Source organism: Sceloporus undulatus, chromosome 6 (assembly GCF_019175285.1).
Source record: "Sceloporus undulatus isolate JIND9_A2432 ecotype Alabama chromosome 6, SceUnd_v1.1, whole genome shotgun sequence".
NCBI classification, from domain to species: Eukaryota; Metazoa; Chordata; class Lepidosauria; order Squamata; family Phrynosomatidae; genus Sceloporus; species Sceloporus undulatus.
In genome coordinates, this window is record NC_056527.1 from 103,849,898 (window position 1) to 103,873,565 (window position 23,668).

General features: G+C 41.8%; 1 protein-coding gene across 10 annotated transcripts in view; it reads left to right on the forward strand.

Moving 5' to 3' along the window:
• Positions 1–23,668, forward strand: part of LOC121934253 (potassium voltage-gated channel subfamily C member 1-like) — a 58,013-nt gene that overhangs the window by 23,294 nt on the left and 11,051 nt on the right. For 3 of the 10 annotated variants that reach the window (XR_006104600.1, XM_042474567.1, XM_042474566.1), the window contains exons 3-4: positions 7,624–7,818; positions 19,583–19,703. Coding sequence is in view for 7 of the 10 variants with exons in the window: in XM_042474567.1 (XP_042330501.1) it covers positions 7,624–7,818; positions 19,583–19,680 (293 nt within the window). In the remaining 3 variants the exon portion in view is untranslated. Of the gene's footprint in view, positions 1–7,623; positions 7,819–19,582; positions 19,704–23,030; positions 23,074–23,668 lie in introns of all 10 variants that reach the window. The other 7 variants (XR_006104601.1, XM_042474569.1, XM_042474568.1 and 4 more) reach the window with 3 other exon arrangements.

Sequence of the window (23,668 nt, forward strand, 5' to 3'; positions counted from 1 at the left end):
GCCACACTGCAGGAATGAAGCAGTTTGACATCACCTTAACTTCCATGACTCAGAACTGTGGAATTCTGGGATTTGTAGTTTGGTGTGGGCAGCAGAGATCTCTGACAGGGAAGGCTAAATGAGTCACAAAACAACTACAAATCTCAGAATTCTGTAGCATTGAGCCATGGAAGTTAAAGTGGTGTCAGACTGCTTTATTTCTGCAGTGTAGCAACATCTTATGGCAGAGTGGTTGGTGATAGACCAAGGGATGCTGATAACATTTTCTGGAGACAAGGAGTTCAGAAGCCACCGATCTTCATCTCTGACTTCATTCCAGTTTTCTTCTTTATGTTATATCTTCTGAATCTAAGATGAAGTGCAAAATCTTCCCTGCAAATAATTGCAAGAAATACCTGATTTCGTTATTATTTAGGACGAGGCTACCTAGGGTAGCCCATCTTGGCTGTGGATTAAGTTTGTCCTTCCAAAATGACTCATGCTAACATCAACGAGGCTGTTTTGGCAATCCGAACCACTTTTGATTAAGAATTATTATTTTTTCCTTCTACTTTGGAGAGGTGGGAGTAGAGAGAGAAGGAGGGAAGGTTGGCAGCTGTTCTGGGATTTAGGTGATTTAAAAGCCCTGGAACATTTTATTTTGATTTACACCTAGAATTGATCTGCTAGTGGTTTGTGGGAAAGGGGACTGAATCAGAAAGGAAGAGTGTTTGCCAAAACTTAGGTTGTCCTCCTAATCCCTCTTATCTTCAAGAGGAGCAAGACATGTGCAGAGGTTGCCTGGCATTGCTTCTTCTTCTAAAACCCAAAATGTGCATTAGTGATTTAGGCATATCAGAAGATACAAACACAAAAACCAACCAAATCTCACTGGTGAGATGGTACAGTAATTATGCCAGAGATGGGAAGAGATGTTGGATTCATGGGTTGCAGGTCTACATTTTGTTTGATTGTTGAAGAAAGAATATTTAAGCAGACAGTAATTTCAGACCCCTTGCCCCTCATGCCACCCCTATATAAAAGGGCAGCAGAGAAAAAACAGGAACAAAGCAACAGCATCCCTTCTTATTCCCATCATGATTTCTGTATCATCTTCATGCGATGAAGAAGCCAGTGAGTTTCAAAATTTTTTTTAGCAGTATTGGGGAGGGTATATGTCTTAGGATCCAATATCCAAAGCTTCAGCATGGTGCACTGCGGGTCACACAATCGTGCTAACAATATGCCTACTGGTTGGCTTTTACCTTTATTTGGATTTTGCTTCATAAACAACATGTCTATGCCCACATTATTATTCATTTTTTCTTGTTCTTCCTGCGTGCAGAAAGAGCAAGCAAAATTTTCAAAATGCACTGGGGCTTAAAATAGCAGATGGGTCCCTCTATGAAATGGCAAGGACAACAGGGTGGCTGGCAGGGAATCCCACAAGGGAGAAAATCATGTGCATCCCCAGCAAAGGCTGAAAACTAGGATTTTTCGGTTCCCTAGGAATAGGAGGATGGATCTCTAAACCAGAATTTTAAATAATTTCAGAGATGATTATGGTGTTTTAGAGGGGTGAGGGTAGAAGGGCATTGAAACAAGGTGAACTGAGACTTTTCAGAGTGACTGAGCTGAAGGAAGGCCTCCTAGAGGAAAAAGTAATGTGCTTGTGTACTTTCAAGCATGCCAGAGTTGTGTACTTTCAAGCATGCCAGAGAGGAACAGGGTACATAGCTTCTTTGGGACAATAAAGATGCCATAGAAGGGTAACATCCAAAGTACTCAAGTTGCACAGTTGAAGAATGACAGCACACATGAACTGAATTAGAAACAGCCTGAAGACTATCTCATGGCAAAGGCAGCTGACCACAACCACCCTCTCCTTGCCCCACGCATGTGTGGGTATTCACACCCACCCACCCACACAAATCTGTGTCTCCTGCTCTTTGGTGCCCAGTCACCCAGTAAATCCTCCAAGACAGGCAACAAGGCCGAGACGAGGGAGAAGGCTGCATGCTGGAGGGCCCCCAAGGCTCGCAGCCAATTCCTGCCATGCTCTTCAACCGCTCCAGTTGCCCAGGGCCAGAAAGGCCATTTGCAGCAAGTGCAGTGGAGGAGCAAGGATTCACTTAATTGGACAGGATTTTGGCTTTGTATGGAAGATGGCAGAGGGAAGCCCAGGGGGATGCGGTTGTTAGAACATTTCCTAATTCTCTTAGGGAAACACATCAGCTGCTCTATAACTACTTCTTCCCTCTGAGTCGTCCAGCTTACAGGTTTACCTTATCCCCTTTTGCCTTAGCAAAGACCTTGCCTTTTCCTCCTTAGGTCCAGTTACTGTGAGTCCAGGCAACATCTCTGACCTCTCTGTACCCACAGTAATAATGTCCCTCTTACTCCTTGAACTATCATTTTGAACAGGTAGAAGTAGGGTTGCCAAATGGAAGGCTCAAGGTTGTGTGCCTTCAAGTCATTTCCGATTTGTGGCTACCCTAAAGTGAACCTATCATGGGGTTTTCATGGCACAATTTGTTCAGAGGAGGTTAGCCATTGTCTTTGCCTGAGACTGAGAGAGTGTGCCTTGCCCAAGGTTACCCAGTGGGTTTCATGGGCAAGCTGAAGAAGGCATTTCAGCAAGTCTTGCTTGCCTGCTGAAATTCCCTCTTCTGTCCCTTAAAGGTAAAGGAGTCTTTTCTAGTTTTCAGTTTGACAACCCTAAGTAATAATCATATTCCCACACCCCCAAGGCATTGTCACAGTAACATCCTCCATGCTTGGAAAAGCTACCCTTGCTAAAGTACTTGGTATTAAAAATGGCTTTACCATAAGGCAACATGAGGTTGTTGCTCAGCTGGTAGAAATGAGTTATTATTAGTTGCAGAGTTTATAGGTTGCAGATATTTGAATTTTCTGTCTTTGTCCCTGAAAGATCTTCAACCAGCCCCAAATCTGTGTACAGTATGAGGTTGTTGTTAAAGGGATAGAGCCAGGGCTGATAAAGAAATGCTGGCAGCCCTATGGATAGGTTATCTGTGAAATACTCCTGCTCATTTGACTCTTGAAAACAATCCGAAGGCTGAATCTACACTACAGAACTAATGCAGTTTGAACTGCTTTAACTGCCATGGCTCAGTGCTAAGGAATTTTGGGATTTGTACTTTTCTAATATATTTAGCCTTCTCTGTCAGAGAGCTCTGGTGCCATAACAAACTACAAATCACAGGATTCCATAGCATGGAGACATGGCAGTTAAAGTGATGTCAAACTGCGTTATTTCTGCAGTGCAGATTTAGCAATTGAAGAGCTGTGTGCATCAGCACTGGAAAGGGACACTCACTTTTTCAAAAAAAGAAAAGTTATTTCCTAACTGAACCTTCCAGTAGGCAGGTCACTACTTTTGTTCATCATGCTGGCAACTTAAAAACAAAAATCTAAATGAGAATTCAGGGAGTGCTTATTCTAGAAGGAACTAAAGGGAAAGGGAAATTAAAACACAAACTTGACATCAAAAATTGGGTCTCTTTTCTGTCATGTCACTGAGAGGATCCAGTCAGCATCCAAGTGACCACAGAATATGCAGTAATCTAAATTGAGATGGCATTATTAGCTGGGAAGGACAGAAAATTCTGTTTCTCTAGCAGAACTGTGCTTTTTGCTTTGAATGCAGGGGAAATGCAGTGTCCATACAATGGAGGCATGGCCTTGAGGGATGAATCATAAGTGCACAATTGTTTCTCATAAAATGGTACTGTTTGTTCAAGTCCTGATAGAGGCCCAGAGTCACTTAGTTTGGATGCTTCATGGCTGACCAGTTGAGGTTCTCCTTCTTCCAAGGACACTCACAGGAATTGCAAGTACAGCCAGCCTTCCATAATCACAGGGTTTTTTTATCCATGGATTCAAGCATGCACCGTTAGAAAATATTTTTAAAATACATAAATTCCAAAAAGCAAACCTTGATTCCCCCCCCCCAACCCTTTATATAAGGAACACCATCTTACTATGCAAATGTATTTAATGGGACTTGAGCATCCACGGATTTTGCTATCCAAGGGAGGTCTGAGAACCAAACCCCAGCCAGATACAAAGAGCCCACTGTTGAAGAAACCAAATTGGGCATTCTTAACACCATCATAACCATTTCACCATGGCAACACTTAAGATTATTTTCCCCACATCCACATTGAAGGGGATCGATTTCAGAGATATCCTACCTCTTTTGGAACCACTCAAATATTTCGCCCCTTGTCACTTCTCTAAACCTTGCCAAAGTGAGCTTGGTAGCCCTTGTGAGAGGGAAAAAAACCATGAAATACTAAATATTTTATTTGGGCCTACTTATTCCTCTTTTGAAGTCTTTTGTTTAGCTTTGGACACAACATTTTAAGAAGGAGGTTGACAAGAGATTCTGGAGAGCTACAAAGATGCTAAAAGATCAAGTACACAAATCTTATGAGGAAAGGCCAAAGGAACCAAGTACATTTAGCTCTCAGCCGTGGTTTTCAAACTGTTGCGAAGATCTTTGGCGACACGCGGGGATTCCACAGAGATGTTCAGCATTTACTCAGCCAACAAATTGATGTAGAAAGAGTCCCTGGAGGCAGAAAGTATGGCATCCATTAACGTACAGGAAAAGATTGGGGGACAGGAATATATGCAGCAGTTGTCACATTTTTAGGAAATGTCAGAAGGAGTGGGAGCAATTGTCCATCCTGTCTACTACAGAACAGAGTAACAATAGCAATAAATGGGGAAATGACAGGGAGCAATATGCGCTCAGATGTTGATTATTAATGGCACACAGGGTGACCAGATGTCCTATCTGCAAAGGAGGAGAAGGCACTATTAAAATGTGGGACATTCAAGAAAAATGTAGGACATTACCAAATAAAAGCTACAAATATAAATTTACGATTCTTAGTCCTGCTCAGAATGGATATTTTGGAATTCCTCCTGGACATACGCCTGAAATGTAGGACATGTCCTGGAAAATGAGGATGTCTGGTCACCCTGGTGGCACAGGATCCTTCCAGATTCCTTTCTTCATATCTGTTTCATCATTATTGTATTGCCAGTTCTCAACTGTCTGTATTGTGTCACCATGAAAATGTGATTCTTCCTTAGCTCCCCATGTCTTTTGCTTTTGCAAGTGTATGCGTGGAACATTGCAAAAGTGTCTTGGGTATCTGACGGATAAGTGTTTGTGATGTCTTGTTGTTATTGTGTGCCTTCAAGTTGTTTCTGACTTACGGAGAGACCCCAAGGTGAACCTATCATGGCGTTTTCATGGCATGTTTTTTCAGAGGGGGTTTACCATTACCATCCTCTGAGACTGAGAGTGTGTGACTTGCACAAGGTCACCCAGTAAGTTTACATGGTTGAGCTGGGATCCTCTCATCCTGAAAGACATTTTTCACATTTGCCATTTTCCATATCAGCATCATTCTGTGACCTTCCTGAATTTTTTAAATAGTTTTTCAAAATCAGAGTTCTTCATCTCACAGTTTATTTTGTTTACCGTAAAATTACTTTCTCTTCTTGCTGCCACACTTTCCCCCTTTGTCTTCCTGTTACTTAAGTTGCTGATGAATTCACATTGCAAAACTAGTTTGGAGACAATTAACTCAGCGGGAGTGAGTGAGTGGAATTGTGCCCTTCCCTGTAGGCTCAGGCAAAAGCAAACCGACACAGCCTCTTCTCACTTGTCTCTTCTTCCTCATTAATAACTATAGCCATCTTGACCACACTCTGCTGTTGCTTGGCCTCACTTGGCGTGGTTTTCATCTGTGAAATATAGAGTAGTCTATTATCATGGCTTCCCCTATAACAGGGGTAGGCAACCTTTTTGAGCCAGGGCCCAGGTTGCTGTCCCTCAGACAACTGGGGGGCCGAACTCAAAATGGTGCCCAGAGTGGCGCGGAAGCTGCGGCAAGGGCGGCAATCGCCGGCAGGACTGGGCTGGGGCCAGTCCCAAGGCCTCGCTGGGCCGGATCCGGCCCGCAGGCCATAGGTTGCCAACCGCTGCCCTATAAGAACACTCAAAATATTTTGCAGACATTCCTAGACCTTACAGAGCATTACATTGTTCCCTGTAAGAGCACTGTCACTATCCCAAACTTATACAATAACCCACTCTTTAATTACAATCATTGTAAGTGGAAATTGGGTGAGTAACTAGATAATTAATTTGCATGAGCTGAACAGATATGGACAAAATGGGTAATTGCAATTGGAAAAAAGTTAAACACCCATTTGCTCTACAACATGGGTATACCATTCACATTAATTTTGGACAAAGGTTTGAAACTGGCCAAATTTTCTGAAATCTGAATATTCTGAAATAGATAATAAAAGATTGGTTTTAAGCCACTAAAAGTATTAAATTGCTGAAGTCTTTGTAAGATATAAAACTAGGCACCTCCAGCAGCATCCATCAATGTGAAAAATGGTATGAAGTCCTCATATTAGGAGAACATTAATTTGAGTTTTCACAAGCAGCCTGCATTAATAACTTAAGAACTGCACTGCTCCCTCAAAATGTATTGCAGCTCTAAAAACATAATGGATCAGACCAAATGTCTACTTTGTCCAGCATTTTGTTCCCACTGTGGATGACCAGGTGGCTACAGACAGACCACAAATGGGAAAGGAGAACAGTAGCATCCTTTTGGTATTCAGAGGCTGCCTGGGACATGGGTGGTAATATACAGTCAGTCCTCTGTATCCATGGGTTCAAGTATCCATGACTTGAAAATATTTTAAAAATATGTAAATTCCAAAAAGCAAGCCCTGATGTTGCCATTTTACATAAGGAACACCATTTTACTGTTCCATGGCATTTCATGGGACTTGAGCATTCACAGATCTTGCTATTCACAGGGGATTCTGGACCCAAACCACAACAGATACCCAGGGCCCACTGTCCAGCCACTATAATTCATAGCCAATAATAGACTTAATCCTCCATGAATTTGTCTATTCCTCTTTTAAAGCCATTACATCTTGTTGTAGAAAAGTTCCATTAAGTGTTGTGGGAAAGAGTTGTCTACCTTTATGTTTCATAGTATGAGGCTAGTATGAGAGAGGAGGGGGAAGGAAGTTTCCCTATCCACCTTCTCTGCAGGATGCATAATTTTTATTCCCTTCTATTGATTAGATGAGAGCCAGTGTGATGTAGTGGTTTGGATGTTGGTAGATTAGGTTTCGAATCCCTACTCACTCATGGAAACCTTGGGCAAGTCCCACTTTTCAGACTCAGAGGAAGACATGACAAACCTCTTCTGAACAAACCTTGCCAACAAAACACCATGAAAGGTTCACGTTAGGGGCGTCATAAGTCAGAAACAACTTGAAAGTATACAACAACAGCAACTACCTTGGACTAGATTCTCCTTCCAGCTCTGTGATTTTATGATTCTATTATTATGCCTCCTCTTGTTCCGCATTGTTCTAATCTAGAAAGGTGTAACAGTTTTTCAGAGGATGATTGGTGAAAATGGAGGCCAGTGGTTTTAGAAGTGCAATTTCTGTGGAAATGAACTACGAGTTGTGTAGGATGGTTCTGAAAGTCTGTGGTATCTTCTTATGAATTCCTTACTTTTTCCTCTTTCTCCTTTCTCCTTCCCTCTAATTCTTTCACAGATTCCAAGCAAAACGGTGATGCTGCAAATGCAGCATTGGCCAATGAGGACTGTCCTACCATTGACCAGGCCCTGTCACCTGAAGAGAAGTCACCTGTCACGCCTGGTGGCCGGGAGCGCTACAACCGTGACCGAGCCTGTTTTCTCCTCTCTACAGGGGACTTTGGACAATCGCCCGATGGGAACATCCGAAAAGGTACATACATTCACATCATTTTCCCCACTGTATGCAAAAAAACCTCTGTAACTGTAACTAAATGTGTAGGGCAACTGTATGGCAACTTTCACCCTCACCATCTCATCACCAACACCACCAACACCATAATCCTTGCCATAACAAAAACTAGAGTTGCCACATTTCTGAGGTTTTTTGTTGTTGTTAAAAATGCTGATGATCAAGCTGTGGGAAAATGGATGCTTTGGAATAAGATCAGGGCAGATCAAAATGGGATAGATGGTGTCCTAGCAACCAGAGGTCTCCTATTTGCCCACTTTGCCTCCCTAGCAACATCCCACATTGGTCAAGGAACTGAACGCTCTGGTGCCTGAGTAATTGCTCTACCTTTGAGCAATTTCAGTTCAAAGTGGCAAGAGGGAAAAGTATGCTCTCCACCCCAGCTTTTCCAGTTCTTCCCCCACTATTGTCACCACCGCTTAGATCGCCAGTTCAACCATGTTGTGTTTCCTATGTGCACTCGCTATAGGTATGCTGCTTTCTGGATCTTGTCTTCCATCAGTCTCCCTCATTGCACCACCTTTTCCTCATATATGTATCATTCTGTCCCACACCGTTCAGCTGTAGTTGCGTTTCATATTTCTGAGACTGTATTTTGAGAAAAGCTAAAGCGAGAAGCAGAGGTCAGAGGAAGGAGACTTAATTTGTAGTCATTATGAAGGCAAGGAATTTGTAATAAAATGTTAGAAATCTCTCCCATCCCACCCCAACTTGCAGTTAGAGCTGGCTTAAGACATTTTCCTGGTTCCCTCCATGTTAAATTACATAGTATTTAAAGAAAGACATGCTGTATTAATATGTAAGGCACAAGATCCCACAAGTATTACTCTCCCTCCCCAGATGTAGAAATCTAGAATGTAGAAAGGGCTCCTGTGCTTTAATGGCGGTGTAGAAGAGGGAATTTCAGCAGGTGTTGCTTGTCATACAAGCAGGTAACAAGCAACATCTGCTGAAAATCCCTCTTCTACCATTAAAGGCACAGAAGTCCTCTCCAGTTTTCACTCTAGTAACCCTAAAAGTTAAAAAATAGCTATCAGTTTCTGCCCTTTCATGACACTCAACATTTGCGGACTCCAGTGGCTGCCTCACTTTTTAAGTGGTAGTATCCATTTTAATTGCTGTGAATAGAAAAAGTGAGTCTTGGGCCCACAACTGACCGGACTTCATCTTTACTCACCTAACAGAAACAGGAAAATAAATATTTAGCACTCGTGTGGAAAACACACATATGTCCCTTAGAACATATGTGTGGGTGAGTCTTGGCGCATACAGTAATAAGGAGCAGTCTAGCATATGAAACTTCTTCCTCTATCACTTGAAAGCTGCTTTTGCACCAGGCCTTTCTAGCTGTCAAATAGTAAGAATCTGTCAGGTTAGTTTTTTTTAAAATAAATTTCAAATCCAGAACCAGAAACTGATTTTTTTTTAAAACAAGAGACTGGAAGAACACTAGTTTTGGAAGTCACAATCAATTAATGTCATTTATTAATCAACCAATGGGTTCTCACAATCATTGACATATATTAAAAACAGCACTCAAAAGCTTTACATTTTTTAAAAAATTACCTTGACTGTATGAACAAAAATAAATGTGAAACCTTATTATAGGTAGATGTTTTTTTTTACTGTGATTCAGGGCAGTAGTTAACATGAAGGTTCTTAAAATTTTAAGATTTGTACTTTAAATATTCTGCCATCACCAGTGAGAGCCAGTGTGGCTTAGTGGTTTGAGTGTTGGACTGCAACTCTGGAGACTAGGGTTCAATTTCCAGCTCAGCCATGAAACCCACTTGGGCAAGTCACACTCTTGCAGGCTCAAGGGAAGGCAATGGCAAACCTCCTCCAAACAACTCTTACCAAGAAAACCCAATGATAAAGTTCACCTTAGGGTTGCCATAAGTCAGAAGTGACTTGAAGGCAAACAACATATACCGTCACCAATAAATCTAATTTTAGTGTTTCCAGAAATCCATTAGTATTTCTTATAGGGCTTGGTATCTCTTGCTTTCCACTTATTCATTTGTATTCCTCTGTTCTAAATTAGGAGAGAGCCAATCTTAGTTTTGCCCATCTCACTGTGGAAAGGTATCAGAGAACATGATCCCTCTGGACAGGGATCATCAGCAGCATGCCCATGCATTTTATAACTGCTGGTCGAGCATCTGTCGGAAGCTGATCTTAGCAGCAGGCAGCCTCTTGAACAGGGACAAGGTTGTGCCTGTCACAGCGGGCGAACAGGAGGAAGCAGCAAATGAAAGCTGACGAGGTATTTACTTCCACCGAGGGAGAGAACATGACAGATGTTCGAGGTGTTAACGCAGCAGGGAGAATCGGCAAGAAGTGGGCAAGTCGCAATACGGGGAGCTCAGGGGAGAAATGGCTTGTCGACTTGCTGCTTGTCATTAGGCCCAGATCTTGAGAATTGAGTTTCTGGTCCACGGATTTTCGGATATAAAATAAGTTTAGGCCTAGGTGTGAGATGACTTTATTGAGCTGACTTGTGTTGGCATAACTGTAGCAGCATGCAAACTTTTGAAATGCTCAGAAATCATCAAGCAGAATTCAGCTCTTGTTATCCAGTTTTTGAAAAATCTTGTTTGTTGACTAATCAAATAGCTTTTAATTGATTAGTTAATCGGTTATAATTTCCAAAATCAGTTTTCATATGTGTAAAAAGAATAGCTTTGAAGAAAGAAAGGATAATTCCTTTAGTTTTAGATGTTGAGTTTATACACCTGACTGAGAAGACACTGGCTTATAAGAAGCAGTTTCTTTTGTGTGCAAGTAAAGTATCAATGCCTTTTCTGATGGTAACTTCCATCTCCAGTTTTATAGTAAAATTACGACTTTAAAAAAAAATTTGTCCAGTTAATTGAGGATCCCCTAGCATGGCAATCTGTTAATCAGATTGATTTATCCATTAGAGATCAAAATTCTGCAGGTTTTTAAGGTGAGCACAATATATTTTGAATCGAGTTCTTTCTCAAACCGTCAATTTTAGCATATCTTCCAAATGTCCCAGGCTGGCAAGGACAGTCCTGGTTAATTCTCCGTAGTCACACTTTTCAGCTATGTTTAAAATTTTCCAGTTTCCCTCTCCTTCTCCCACTTTCCTTCTTCATCTTTAGCTCACTTCAGTTGCTGCAAATTGAGTTCAACGTGAAAAATTAGTTTGCACTCAGTTAACTCAGCACTTGAAGGGGAGAGGAGAAGGAGGGGCAGAATCCTGATCTTCCCAGCAGGCTCAAGCAAAAGCAAACTGCTGCAGCTTCTCCTAGCTTGTGTATTCTTCCTCATTAATAACCTTTGCCATCTTGACTCCACGCTGATGCTGCTTGGCCACATGCCAAGTCCTGGTTTTCATCTGTGAAATAATGGAAGGTATGCTCTCATCCTACTGTCCTCACACTGCTGTAGAATTATCCTGAGTCTCTGTGTTATGTAAAATTGTATGAGAACCTATTACCAACAGGTGCAGGATTTTCTAGCTGTTCAATTAGGAAACAAGCCTGGGTACAACCAGACCCCTTGACCTAATAGTGACTGTGTGAAGAGCACGGCTGTGTAAAGAGTCCAAGATTAAAGGAATCTTAGCTGATTAACCATATGCTTTGTAGTAGTATAATAATCTAGATTTGCATAAATTTGAATATGTGTAGTTCTGAAGCAAAAGCATACTTTGCTTGTAGATGTTTGTGTCAAAGCAGGTATAATCTTATAAGGGAGAAGGGGGAAATACCTCTATCCAGATGGCACCTGCCATCTGCAGTTTTATAAATACTTGCTTTATACAGGCTGAGTCTCCCTTATCCGAAATGCTTGGGACCAGAAGTGTTTTGGATTTGGAATTTTTTGTTTATCTTGGAATATTTGCACATCCATAATGAGACATTCTGGAGATGGGACCCAAGTCTAAACATTAAATTTGTTTATGTTTCATATACACTTTATATACATAGCCTGAAGGTAATTTTATATGCTATTTTTAATAATTCTGTGCTTGAAACAAGGTGTGTGTATTTTAAACCATCAGAAAGCATTGGGTGACCTTGGGCAGGTCCCTCTCTTTCTGCTTCAGAAGAAGGCAAGAGCAAACCTTCTCTGAATAAATCCCACCAAGAAAAACCTGTGATAGGGTTGTCATAAGTTGAAAATGACTAGGAGGCACATAACAACAACAGCAACAACGTTGGTCAAATCCGACTGCCTCAACTACAAAGGAAGGCAGTGCCAAACCTCCTCTGAATATACCTTGCCAAGAAAACCCTATGATAGGGTCAACATAAGTCACACTCAACTTGAAGGCACATAACAAGATAGTCATGCTGCTAATTAACAGCTTGGCTTAGCAAGGAACATGGGACTAATTTGTTATAGGTAGAAATGAGCAAGTGGAAGTTTTGTGATATAAAAATAAGTATGATCAGTGGCTAACAGTTGCAAATGAATTTGCTCTAAAAAGGCAGCTATAGAGGACTGATTCAAAAATTGGCATCGCCTAACTAGCAGTCCAATTATGCAGTCCTATATGGCCACTTATCAAGGAGTATGATCCATCATTACCAGCTAGGATGGTCCCAGTGGGAACTGTAATCCAACACATCTGGAGGGCAACAGGTAAGAAAGTCTGGGCTGCTGTAAATGATGAGTGGGAAATAAAATATTTATCTCATTCTACAGAGTTTTGCAGCAGAAGCAGCTCTTCTTACTCTTACTTGAAATATTTTCCCTGTTGAGGTGTTGAAGTGAAGTCCATGCATCTGAGGAAGTAGACCAAGGCCCTATATGTATAGGCCAGGATACACTGGGGGCAGCCTGGCTTATGCTGGCCCCACAGCTGCCCTGACATGCCCCTGCATCACAGCAGCTGTCTGCATGCGTGTCCCATTGAGCCACCTGGCACATGCACCAACACCATGGATCATTCACCTCTGAGGTCAGAACAAGGCACCCAGTGATAGTAACATGACTGGGTGTCTCTTTCTGAGCTCAGAAGCAAGCAACCCATAGCAGTGAATGTGCAGACAGCTCAGAGGAGCACCCATCCAGACAGCCACCATGGCATGAGAATGGAGGAAAGGTATTTTAAAAGTGTTATATTCCAGTTCTGGTGCAAAACATGCCAGATATTGTCTGGATTGCTCACACCAGAACAGGGGTTGTTTGGAGATGTGTCATCTGAACAGTGCAACACCAGAACAAAGGGAAAATTAGCCTTTTGACCCATGCAATCAGGTCCCAGGTCCATGAAAGCTTCTGCTACACTTTCTTTTGCTCAGTTAGTCTCAAAGGTCTCTTTGTATAATTGGCTTAAACATTACACTTCACATATTGGTTTATACACTGTCCCTGTGCACGGTGTTAAAGCTGATATACAATGTCACAAATAACTTAAAAGTGTTCTGTGTAATAGTTGAAAGTTCAGGAGCTTTGTTCTCCTTTGCTTCTTCCTGTATTGACCATGATTTGATCTTCTAGTTGCTTAGTCCAAAGACTGGGAAAAGTTACTTTTTCCACAGTCCTGTAGTCAGCATGGTCAGTGTTCATACTAGCTGGAAGTTTCTGGGAGGTATAGATCAAATAAGTGACTTTTCTAAACTGTGAAAGTAGGGTGTCATACTGATGCTCATCTGTCAGGGGGAATATTACACTAACCCCTTGGCCTCATGGTGTATGTGTGCACTGTAGAAAAATTCTACCTTTCTTCTTTTTGGGTTTTAACTGCATTTTCCTTTCTTGGTCCTCCAAGCAAACATAAAGAAGCAGACAGGAGAGATTCCTCCCTTTCCCAGCCTCTTTGCCGCTCTTAGGTCTCTCTCTTTGTGGTCCCAGAGATCCCCCACTGCATTCTGGGATGTCACCTGGGAACCCATGTGTAGGCAGAAATGTCTTTGGCAAGATGCCACAAGCAGTTTTACCACCAGATTAAGAAGATGTCTGGACAAGCATGAATAAAGTGATGAGGCAATTGAAATACCACACAGTATTTTACCACATCGCAACTTCAGGATAAACATAATTCACAAAGAAACCGATTTAAGGCCACAATGCATGCATCACATGGAGAGATCACCTATTCAATCATATGAGGCTTCTTCAGAATAAATAGATTTGAGACTGTTGAACAAGTGAGGGAAACAAAAGGTTAGTAGGGGAGAATAGCTATAGTTTACATTTGTTCTTGCAGAAAGCCTTTGAGTTGTTTCCAACTTATCGCTAACTAATTGTAGGGTTTTCTTAGTAAGATTTGTTCAGAGGGGGTTTGCCATTGCCTTCCTCTGAGGCTGAGAGAGTGAGACTCACCCAAGGTCACTCAGAGGGTTTTCATGGGTGGATGGGGATTCAAACCCCACTCTCCCAGAGTCCTAGTTTGACACTCAAACCACTACCCTGCACTGACTCTCATGCTATTTATGTACAGTTGCTAATTAATCCATATGTATGTAGATTAAAAATAGGGTTGATGGAAAGAGAGAAACTATTGCTGATGCTTATTAATTGAAGTACAAAGAATGTTGTGGCACCCTAGAGACGATCTGGTTTACTGTGGCAATAGCTTATTTCATCAGATGAGTTTAATGAGGTAGGCTGAGGGTTTTCAAATGTCTTGCCTTGAAGGAACCCTTTCCACATTGACTGCAGAGCCTTTGTGCATTGCAGTTGTTGATGATTCCAGGCAGAGCTTAGAGGAATTACTTCTTTGGACTATATATTCTGCAATCCTCGAATCTGTGTACTCAATAGCCATGCTGGCTGCAGGATTCTGAGAGTTGTATTCCAAAATAGTTATTTTTCCCAACTCTGATTCAAGGGTGTATTTAATAATACCGTATACTCCTATTGCCCCTTTTTAACAAGCAGAATCCTTATAGTTGGCTACTCGTACCCAGTAGATCACTGTACCCCCTTTCTTATGCTTTAGTGGGGATGTTTTCTTAACATTTTGTTAGCAATGAGTTCCCAGTGTTGACATTCTTCATGGAGTTGCTCCTTCACTAGGAAATCTACCTTTATGAACAGAGCTCATGGTAGGTGTATCTTGTCTCAAATGCACAGCTTGGAAAGGAGACTTGTTGGGACTTCAGCTCCCAGAATCTTTCAAATGTCTGGGACATTCTGGGGGTTGTAATCCCAAAAGTTGATTTTCCAAGCATGGCTCAAATGTACATGAATAGAAATGTACTGATTTATTTATTAACATTTTATCCCATATCTGATGATCACAGGGCAGTGTACAATAACATCAATTTAAGATAATAAATAATAACAATTTTAAAAGACTACAAATATGTCAGATTATCTATAACTGAATGCCTGTGCATGAACACCAAAAGCACTGTGCATCAAACAGATGGCCAATTTCAGGCACTGCAATTATGTTAAGGGAGATTTTGAACTGTGATATTTTATTATTTCATGTGTTTCAAATATATTTCTAACCAAAAGAACACATACACTTTTGGCTTATCCTTGGCGCATAGGCTAATACAGGATAAAAGCAAATAACAAGAGTTGGAGAACCGGTTGGTAGCTCTCTTGGATTCCAGTTCCCATCAGTCCATGCTAGCCCGCCCAAGGATGAGGAATGATGGAATAGTAAATACATTGATAGTTTAATAGCTGCAGATACCCCTTCCATGGAATAGGAGTTCAATCAATATGTAATAGAGGAAGGGCTCTTGAATATTGGGTTGGCAGGTTTTGAAAACCACAGTAAGGGACCATCAGAGTTTATGAGGTACAAGGGTGACAATTAGAAAGAAGTGATAATAAAATTTACCAATCTTTCAGATGATGTAGGACATTTGCTTAAAACTGGAAACCCATTGACTGAGTTCTTGTTTGATCTGGCATTAAGAACCAAGTGGACCATCAAGTTACAAAGTAGGCTATCAGTTGTTACTGTGTGCATTTTCTCTTTCCTTAATGAACCATAGCCAGCAATTAGCAAATGACTGGCTGGCCAACACAGAGAAATGCTCATTTGGAAGCCTCACAATCTTATTGCCAGCCAGCACAAGGCTGGCCAGAACATGTGATAAAAGCCTAGTGAAGGTCCACCTTATGTTTGGTGAGAGAAGAGCCTCTCGTGAGAGATCTAGGCTCCCACAAGATCTCAGACCCTACAGGAAACCTCAAACATATGGAAATGTCATGATGACAGGCCAGCAGCCATTTTAGAATCATAGAATCGTAGAGGTAAAAGAGACCACAAGGGTCATCCAGTTCAACCCCCCTGCCATGCAGGAACTCACAATCAAAGCAGTCCTGTCAGATGCTCATCCAGCCTTTGTTTAAAGACCTCTAAGAAGGAGAGTCCGAGGCAATGTGTTCCGCTGTCAAACCACTCTTACTGTCAGGACATTCTTCCTAATGTTTAGGTGGAATCTTTTCCTGTAATTTGCATCCATTGCTCAGTGTCCTGTTCCCTGGAGCAGCAGAAAACAAGCTTGCTCCATCCTCAACATGACATCCCTTCAAATGTTTAAACAGGGCTATCATATCACCTCTTAACCTTTTCTTCTCCAGGCTAAACATACCCAACTCCCTAAATTGCTCCTCATAGGGCATGGTTAACCTTCTTCTTATCTGTATATACTTATTAAGCCATAAGTGTGTGCATATTTGCTTGCATATACTTATTCACATATGCATATGAGAGTTATGGAAAGACCATTGTTTATTTTCATATTCATAGTAATTAATCCTAAAGCATGCTGATTTTTTAAAGACACATTGGATTTAAGACTGCTGCTCTTTTTTCAAGGTTTGAATCAAGATAAATCCATAGAATTTGAGTGCAAAACTAGTGTTCGCTCCTGAAAAATGTAACAAGATGATAAAGATGGGTGGCTGAGCATGTGCAGACTTATTCCTCTGTATCACCGAATAACAACAGCTTGTTGTTATACATTTAAGCTTAAAGTACACTACTTCCAGAACCGATAATGGAGGATCCTGGACTGGCTTGTGCCCTAACACCTCTTAGAAATTAAGCATGCCATGTATCTTAATACAAATGTATGCAAATCAAAATGAGAAATAGGCCATTGATGATTTGCATATGATTGTTAATCCAGATGTATGCAAATGGAAATTTCCTATTACCTAGGACTAAGGGTTTGTGGGGAAAAAGTTAAAACTCTCTAGAGAGTGAAGGAAACCAAGCCAAAGGCTGCTGAATTAACCATTATGCTAACCAGTAAGCTAAGGAGTGTGGTGCCCCATTGGCATATAATATGGAATATTAAAAATGTTTTAAAGGGTATTTATTTATCATGCAATGAGGAGATGGAATGGTCTGTCCTGCCCTTTGCACTAGTCTCCTACCATATTCCCTGCAGGTCAGAACATAATGGATATTTCCACATTGGGATGAGGGAAGCTGTGTTCCCAGCTGGTGGAAAATGTAGGACACTGGTAGTCTGGCCAGCACAGAGAGACTGCAGTGTACCATCTGCACCACAGAAAGAAATGTTGGGCAAGATGAGGCTGATTGAAATGAAGGAAGGTTTTCTTTGTTTCCAGGCTGACACTTTCTCTGCTCAGTGCTGCAGATCTCCGTTGCTGGATCTGTGGTGGAATTCTCACCTGCCAAACAGGAGGTCTGCATTTGATTCCTGATGAATGGAGATGAATGGAGACTGCATCTTCACTGCAGGAATAATGCTGTTTGACACTGCTTTAACTGCAATGGCTCAATGCTATGGAATAATGGATTTGTAGTTCTTTTGGTACCAGAGCTCTCAGACAGAGAAGGCTACATATTTCACAAAAGTGCAGATCTCAGAATCCCGTAGCATTGGCCCATGGCAATTAAAGCAGGGTCAAACTGCATTATTTCTGTAATGCAGCTGCATCTCAGGTTGCTTTTTAGGGAAAACGAGCCACAGTGGCAGAACTAGTCAAAAAAGTTTAGTGGAAGGTTTGCATGAACCTGGTACCAGATTTACATGATGAAATCTTCCTGTTTAAAAAACAAGAGTTTGACAAAGGTCTAAAACACACTAAAGAAATAAACCCATTTTGAGACTGCTTTAACTGCACTTATCAATGCTAGGGAATTCTGGGAACTGTGATTTTGGGAGACATTTAGCCTTCTCTGTCAGAGAGCTCTGGTGCCACAATAAACTACAATTCCCAGGATTTCCTAACTCTGAGCCAGGGCAGTTAAAGCAGTCTCAAATTGGATTATTTCTGCAGTGCATTTTGAATCAAAGTTATTTTTTTGACATGCAACTACTGGAACACCAGAGCACAATGGGAGCATCTGATGCACATCAGAACTGCCCAGTGTGCCTCAGAGCACTCTTGCTGGCATCCAGATGTGCATTTTCACAATTCACTAACAGTTTAATTGCATTTCTGAAAATAGGTACTGATTGGTAAAGTTATAAAACACATACTGAGATGTATTATTTTGGACAGGGATATTTTTTTAAAAATCTATTTTAAATTTATTTTAGCTCAGATCTCCACATGAGCTTCACTATCACACAAAACCAGAAGCCTAGTTTTGTTGGTGGTCTCTGAAATTTTTTTTTTTAATACTGATGATGGATGAAATCTTGGAATTTTGATAGAGGATGGGTTCATGTGGCTTCTTAGCCAAATGGTTTTTACCTTTTTTTAATTTGCAGCCCCAAACTTGGAGACCCATGCCCCTGCAAACACAATTTCCCTTTAAACCAAGTCAATGGAACCCCATGTGCCTTGGTTTCTTTTTAATATAGGTTGGTAGGGAAATATTATTTTTTTAAAAAACCAGAAGTAGATTTCCAGCCACTTTCAGTTTTGATGGGAGGATTTGGTAAATCCTGAGATTGGTCTGTGCTCTGTATGGAAAACTGGTCCTAGAACTTTCAAAGTTGTCCACCACGGAGTTAGGATTTTTTAATTTTATTTTAAATATTACATTTATATCCTACATTCCCACAGAAGGCAGCATAGACTGTCATACCACTTTATCCTCATTGTAATCCTTTGAAGTAGATTATGTTACACAGTGTTATCCAGCAAACTTCATGATTAAGTGCACATTTGAACCCAGTCCTAATCATTGCAACATGCAAGTTTACTTTTCACAAGGACAACTAGTGAGTTAAGATGTAATGTACCAAAAGAAGAGAGTCAGGTCACCCTGAGTCCATATTCATCAACTGTCCTGATTCGACAGGGACAATCCCAGTTGATCCTCTTGTCATCCAATGCTTTCAACTGCTATTAAAATACTGTATTCCAATTTCTCTCTCCTTCTTCCACTTTGCCCTTTTACTCTCAGCTTAAACATCAGGTGCCACAAATTGAGTTCAAAGTGCAAAAGTGGTTTGCAGTTATTTCTCTCAGCAGGAAGGAGAGGAAATGAGGAAACAGGATCTTTCCCTTCCCAGTAGGCCCAGGCAAAAGCAAACTGCTTCAGTCTGATAACTTTTGCCGTCTTGACCACACTCTGATGTTGCTTGGCCACACACATCCCATTTTCCATCTGTGAAATTATGGAAGGTATGTGAGTCCTGATTTCAATGTGCGGAGGAGGGCGGTTGGGGTGGGTGGGTGGTCTTCATGGCTATGCCTTCCTCTGCGTCATCACATGCCCATCCTCAGTGCCTCCTCCTCACATCACCTCTGTCTGTTTCTCCTACCCCCACCCCCTTTTCATCTCCATCCATTACTCCCACCCGATCCCTCCTTTTACTCCACTGCCCACCACACCCGGGCCCCATAGGCGCCCGACGCCTGCCGCAGCCAGCATCAGACTCCTCTGCCACATCCTGGTACCTGCATGACTACAATGCCAACGCGGCCCCCTGGAAGCATGAGTAGGATGCCTGGAATGCAGGGAAATGGTAAGTAGGTGCCCTGTGTCACTCCCTCCACCCTCATCCCCCATTTTCCATTCTTGCAATTCAGTCCTGTTTGTTGCTTGACCTCTGTGCAAATGTCGCCACCACTGTTGCAGCTCCTGCCGTCAGCATCTAGACTTGCAAACTTAATTTCTGGTAGTGTTCCTGTAAAGGCTAGCTGAGAGTAGGTACGGGCCAATATGTCCTATTATTTTTATTTATCTATTTATTTATAGTTTGTTTAGCAGCATCAATTTCACTGAAGATGCCAGCCACAGATGCTGGCAAAATGTCAGGAAGAAAATCTTCTAGAACATGGCCACATAGCCCGAAAAACCCACAAAAAACTATCCTGAATTGTCTTTGAATAAACCTTATTAAGGGGAGAGAGAAATTTTCGCATTAACCACTCCCCCCATGCCTTTTTCTGTAAGCTAAATTGCCATTGAAGATCAGAGTGAGCTATGCCTCTGTCATGAAAGTAAAACAATGCAAAGCAAAGTCCTGGCTTCCAAAGTCAAAACACTTTCCATACACACTTTCCATAGGTCAGTGTTATTCCTTACTAGAGTGTACATCCAACATGTTATTATACTCACTGCCCATTTCCTGAAACTGTAAAGGGCTTAATTTCCATTTGGTGGGAGAGCACTGTAGATGTATAAGTTGCAGGGCTTATTTTCTTTTTGACAAATATATAAGCCAGGCATTAGTGGAACCAAGGGGAGACTGCTGTAGCCAGCAGATTGGACCTTCGCCTTGGCCCATTTCTGCTACTTCAGCTGTGATTCATTTAAACACACTGCTTCCCCTCTTTCTCAGGAACGATGTTAACTTCTTCAGGGTCCAATGGATCTCTTTTTGAAAAGCATAGAGAGATCCACTGCCTGCCAAGAGGCCACATCCTGAGTGTTTTCTTCCATGGATGAAACATCCACCAGCCCTCCTGGACTATTAACCACCAATGCATAACAATATAATGCTGATACCAACCTGTGGCAGCGTCCACATCAGTAGTGTGGCGAATCTGCTCCAGTATTTAGTCCATACTTTAAGGGAGGATCTTCTTGAATAGTTTCATCACATTAGATAACTCTTATAAAGTTTGGATTAAAATCTGGGCTAGACTCACCTTCTGACTGATAATCAGGTGTCACTGTTAGGCCAAACGTGTTTTCATGCTTTTAGACCGGGGAAGGGCGACTGAATTGAAAGTCTGAATTGGCTCCCCAAATAACTTTGGAGGCCTGCCATGCTTCACCTGTAAAAACATTTCAACTTTTCTGGGGATGAATCTTTGGGGGCCAGAAATGAACTCCCAATATAACATTAACTCCCCACCCCACACTTTTATGGACACGCTAAAGATTATTTTTTAAAAAACTAGAAAGTCAACTTGGCTTTATTTCCTAAATGAAAAAAACCCAACCTCTCTTGGCCTTAAAATATGCTTCCCCACCCTTATGCCCCTAAAACAAGATACCTGGTGAAATTGACTCTCACAGCTCCTAGATGACATGAGGAGGCTTTTAAAAAATTGAATGCTAAATCTGGGGGGATGCACTTTCCTTACCTCTGTTCTAGAGAGAGGGACATCTATTGCAAACAATTATAATGTACTTTGCAGGCTTTTCTTACAGATTTCATGGGTTTTCTCTGATTAGAAAATAAGAAGGCTGGGGGGGGGGGGAGAATGAAGGGAAAGCATAGGAGGGCTGCAAATGGAAGATAACTAGAGTTGCCAGTTCTGCATCATCCTGGACCCTGAGGTTTAGGGGTAGAAACCTGAGACCAGGATGGCCTTTGGTGATGCCATTAAGCATTATGCCATATGTACCAATTATAGTTGATCATAGCTTGTCATTCAAACACATACACACAGAGAGAATATATTTTTGTGTTTGGAAATTAAAACAGAAATCTTAGCCAATGGGGCTGTTTCTAGATCAAGGTAAAATGAAGGGATTTTTCCTTCCCACTAGAAGACATGATAAGAAATGTTTAATCTAGTATACTGCTTCTAGCCAGAAAGTGGATGCAGAAGAGGATCAAGCCCTAGTGTCACAAGGACTGGGAGGGGAGGAGGAAGCTAACCAAGTAAATACATAGATCACCTGCAGAGTCTTTGCAAGTTGCATCAACAAATAAATTAGGTTTTGCCGGTCATAGCAAGCAGCTGCTCTCCTAAGTGTGCTGGAGATTTGCAAATAACCCTTTTCCCATGCCTAGAGATGAGCCTCTAAAAACTGGAGAATTTGCACCTTCATGAGATTATTCACAAAAACTGGAAACTCTGGGCCAGTCCCTGAGAGTTTGCTTTTCTAAAACATCATCTAGATCCCATGCAGACATCAGTGAGTGAGGCATTCCAAAGTCATTCCAAAACCAAAAATGCTATCTGGGAGTATAGTTTAGAAACTTACTCCTCCCTCTTAATCATTGTAGAGTTGTGAGACATAACAGAGTCATGATCACAAAGAAGGCATGGTGCTTAAAACTTAAATCTTGACAGTGTGGGAACCTTCAAAGGAAGGGAAGAGGAAAAGGAGAGTTAATGGCAAGGAAGGGATGAAAGTGAAAATGTGTAGATATATATTCCCAAGCCAGCCATTTGAACGTATACATCAGTTGTGGAGTTGAATGGGACATTCCACAGCAGGTGAACAGGACTACAGCTTTCTTTTAAGTTAGGAATGAGAACAAAAAGGTTAAACCAAGTCCCTCCCAAAACAGTTCTTCAGTTGCTCCAGATTCTAGCTGCTTTGGAGGGGTGATTGCTCTTCATTTCTATTCATCTCCCCAACTTTCATACCTATAGGCACATACATACCCTCACAACACTCCTGCCCACCTGCTCTCCCAAGTGTCCCATGTGCTTGTGGCTTTATTTCATTATTATCTGTTTTCATTTTCAGGGCAAATATTGCGCCTGTCCACGGAAGGGAACACGATGAGGGGCCCCCATAGTTCTGGATTTGAGATGTGGCGGGAGGGAATGAAGGGGGAATTGTGTTCCAAAGTGCACAGTGAGGAGAGGAATATTGCTGAGAGGATGGAACATCAACATCGATGAAAGAGTAAATAAATAGGGATGGTGTGAGGTGAGGAATTGAGATGCCATTGAAGAGGGGTTGATTTGCTTTAATAGTAGATACATGCACAGAACTAGGGCAGAAGCACAGGGCAGGAGAACTGAGACATAGGAATAGATTATTCTTAGCACATGGGTTAAGCACAAGGTAGGGAGATGGGCGCCCCTCGTGTTCTCCCCAGAGATGGGCTGCACCAATATTTGATTCCAATTAATGCCCCATTTCATACGTCTTGTAGGGTCCACCCTGTATTCTCGTAACGCCCCGACTGCGTGAGCCAGGTATGTAATTTGCTCCACACACCACAGCCTACTTGTTATGCTCCCCCGGGGGGACATTTCTTTTATTTTTCACAGCAAGGCGGTGATAGACGTTTGGATGAGGCTGACATCTCTGTGGCCACATCCCAGCGTCTCATGCATGGGGATAGGAGCAGGGAAGGGAGGAGCAATAAAAGTGATTTATTTTGTAATTAATGCCTCCCAGTTACTAGCCTGTCTGATTTCTTGTGTTGTACTAACCATTTGCAGCCTGAAAGGAAAAAATGCATCTGCTTATACAAGGGTCTTATATATAGTTGCTTGGATGTCATTCTTAACTGACCAGAGGTGCTCAGATGAGCAACTACTTAGAAGCCCACCTAAGATGTTTCCTGGGATTGGCTACATGGTCTTCCATCCTCACCACTTCAGTGCTCACTTAAACTGATGGGTTACTCCCCAAAACAAAACACCAGTTCAAATTCGGCGAGCGCATAGCTCTCCCCATTTGCACATTCCAGTTTTCCTCAGTATTCAAAGAAGTCACAACTGCCACTTTCCCAGTTCAAATTACTTTGGATACACAATCGAAACCTATGCACCTCAGCTCTTTGTA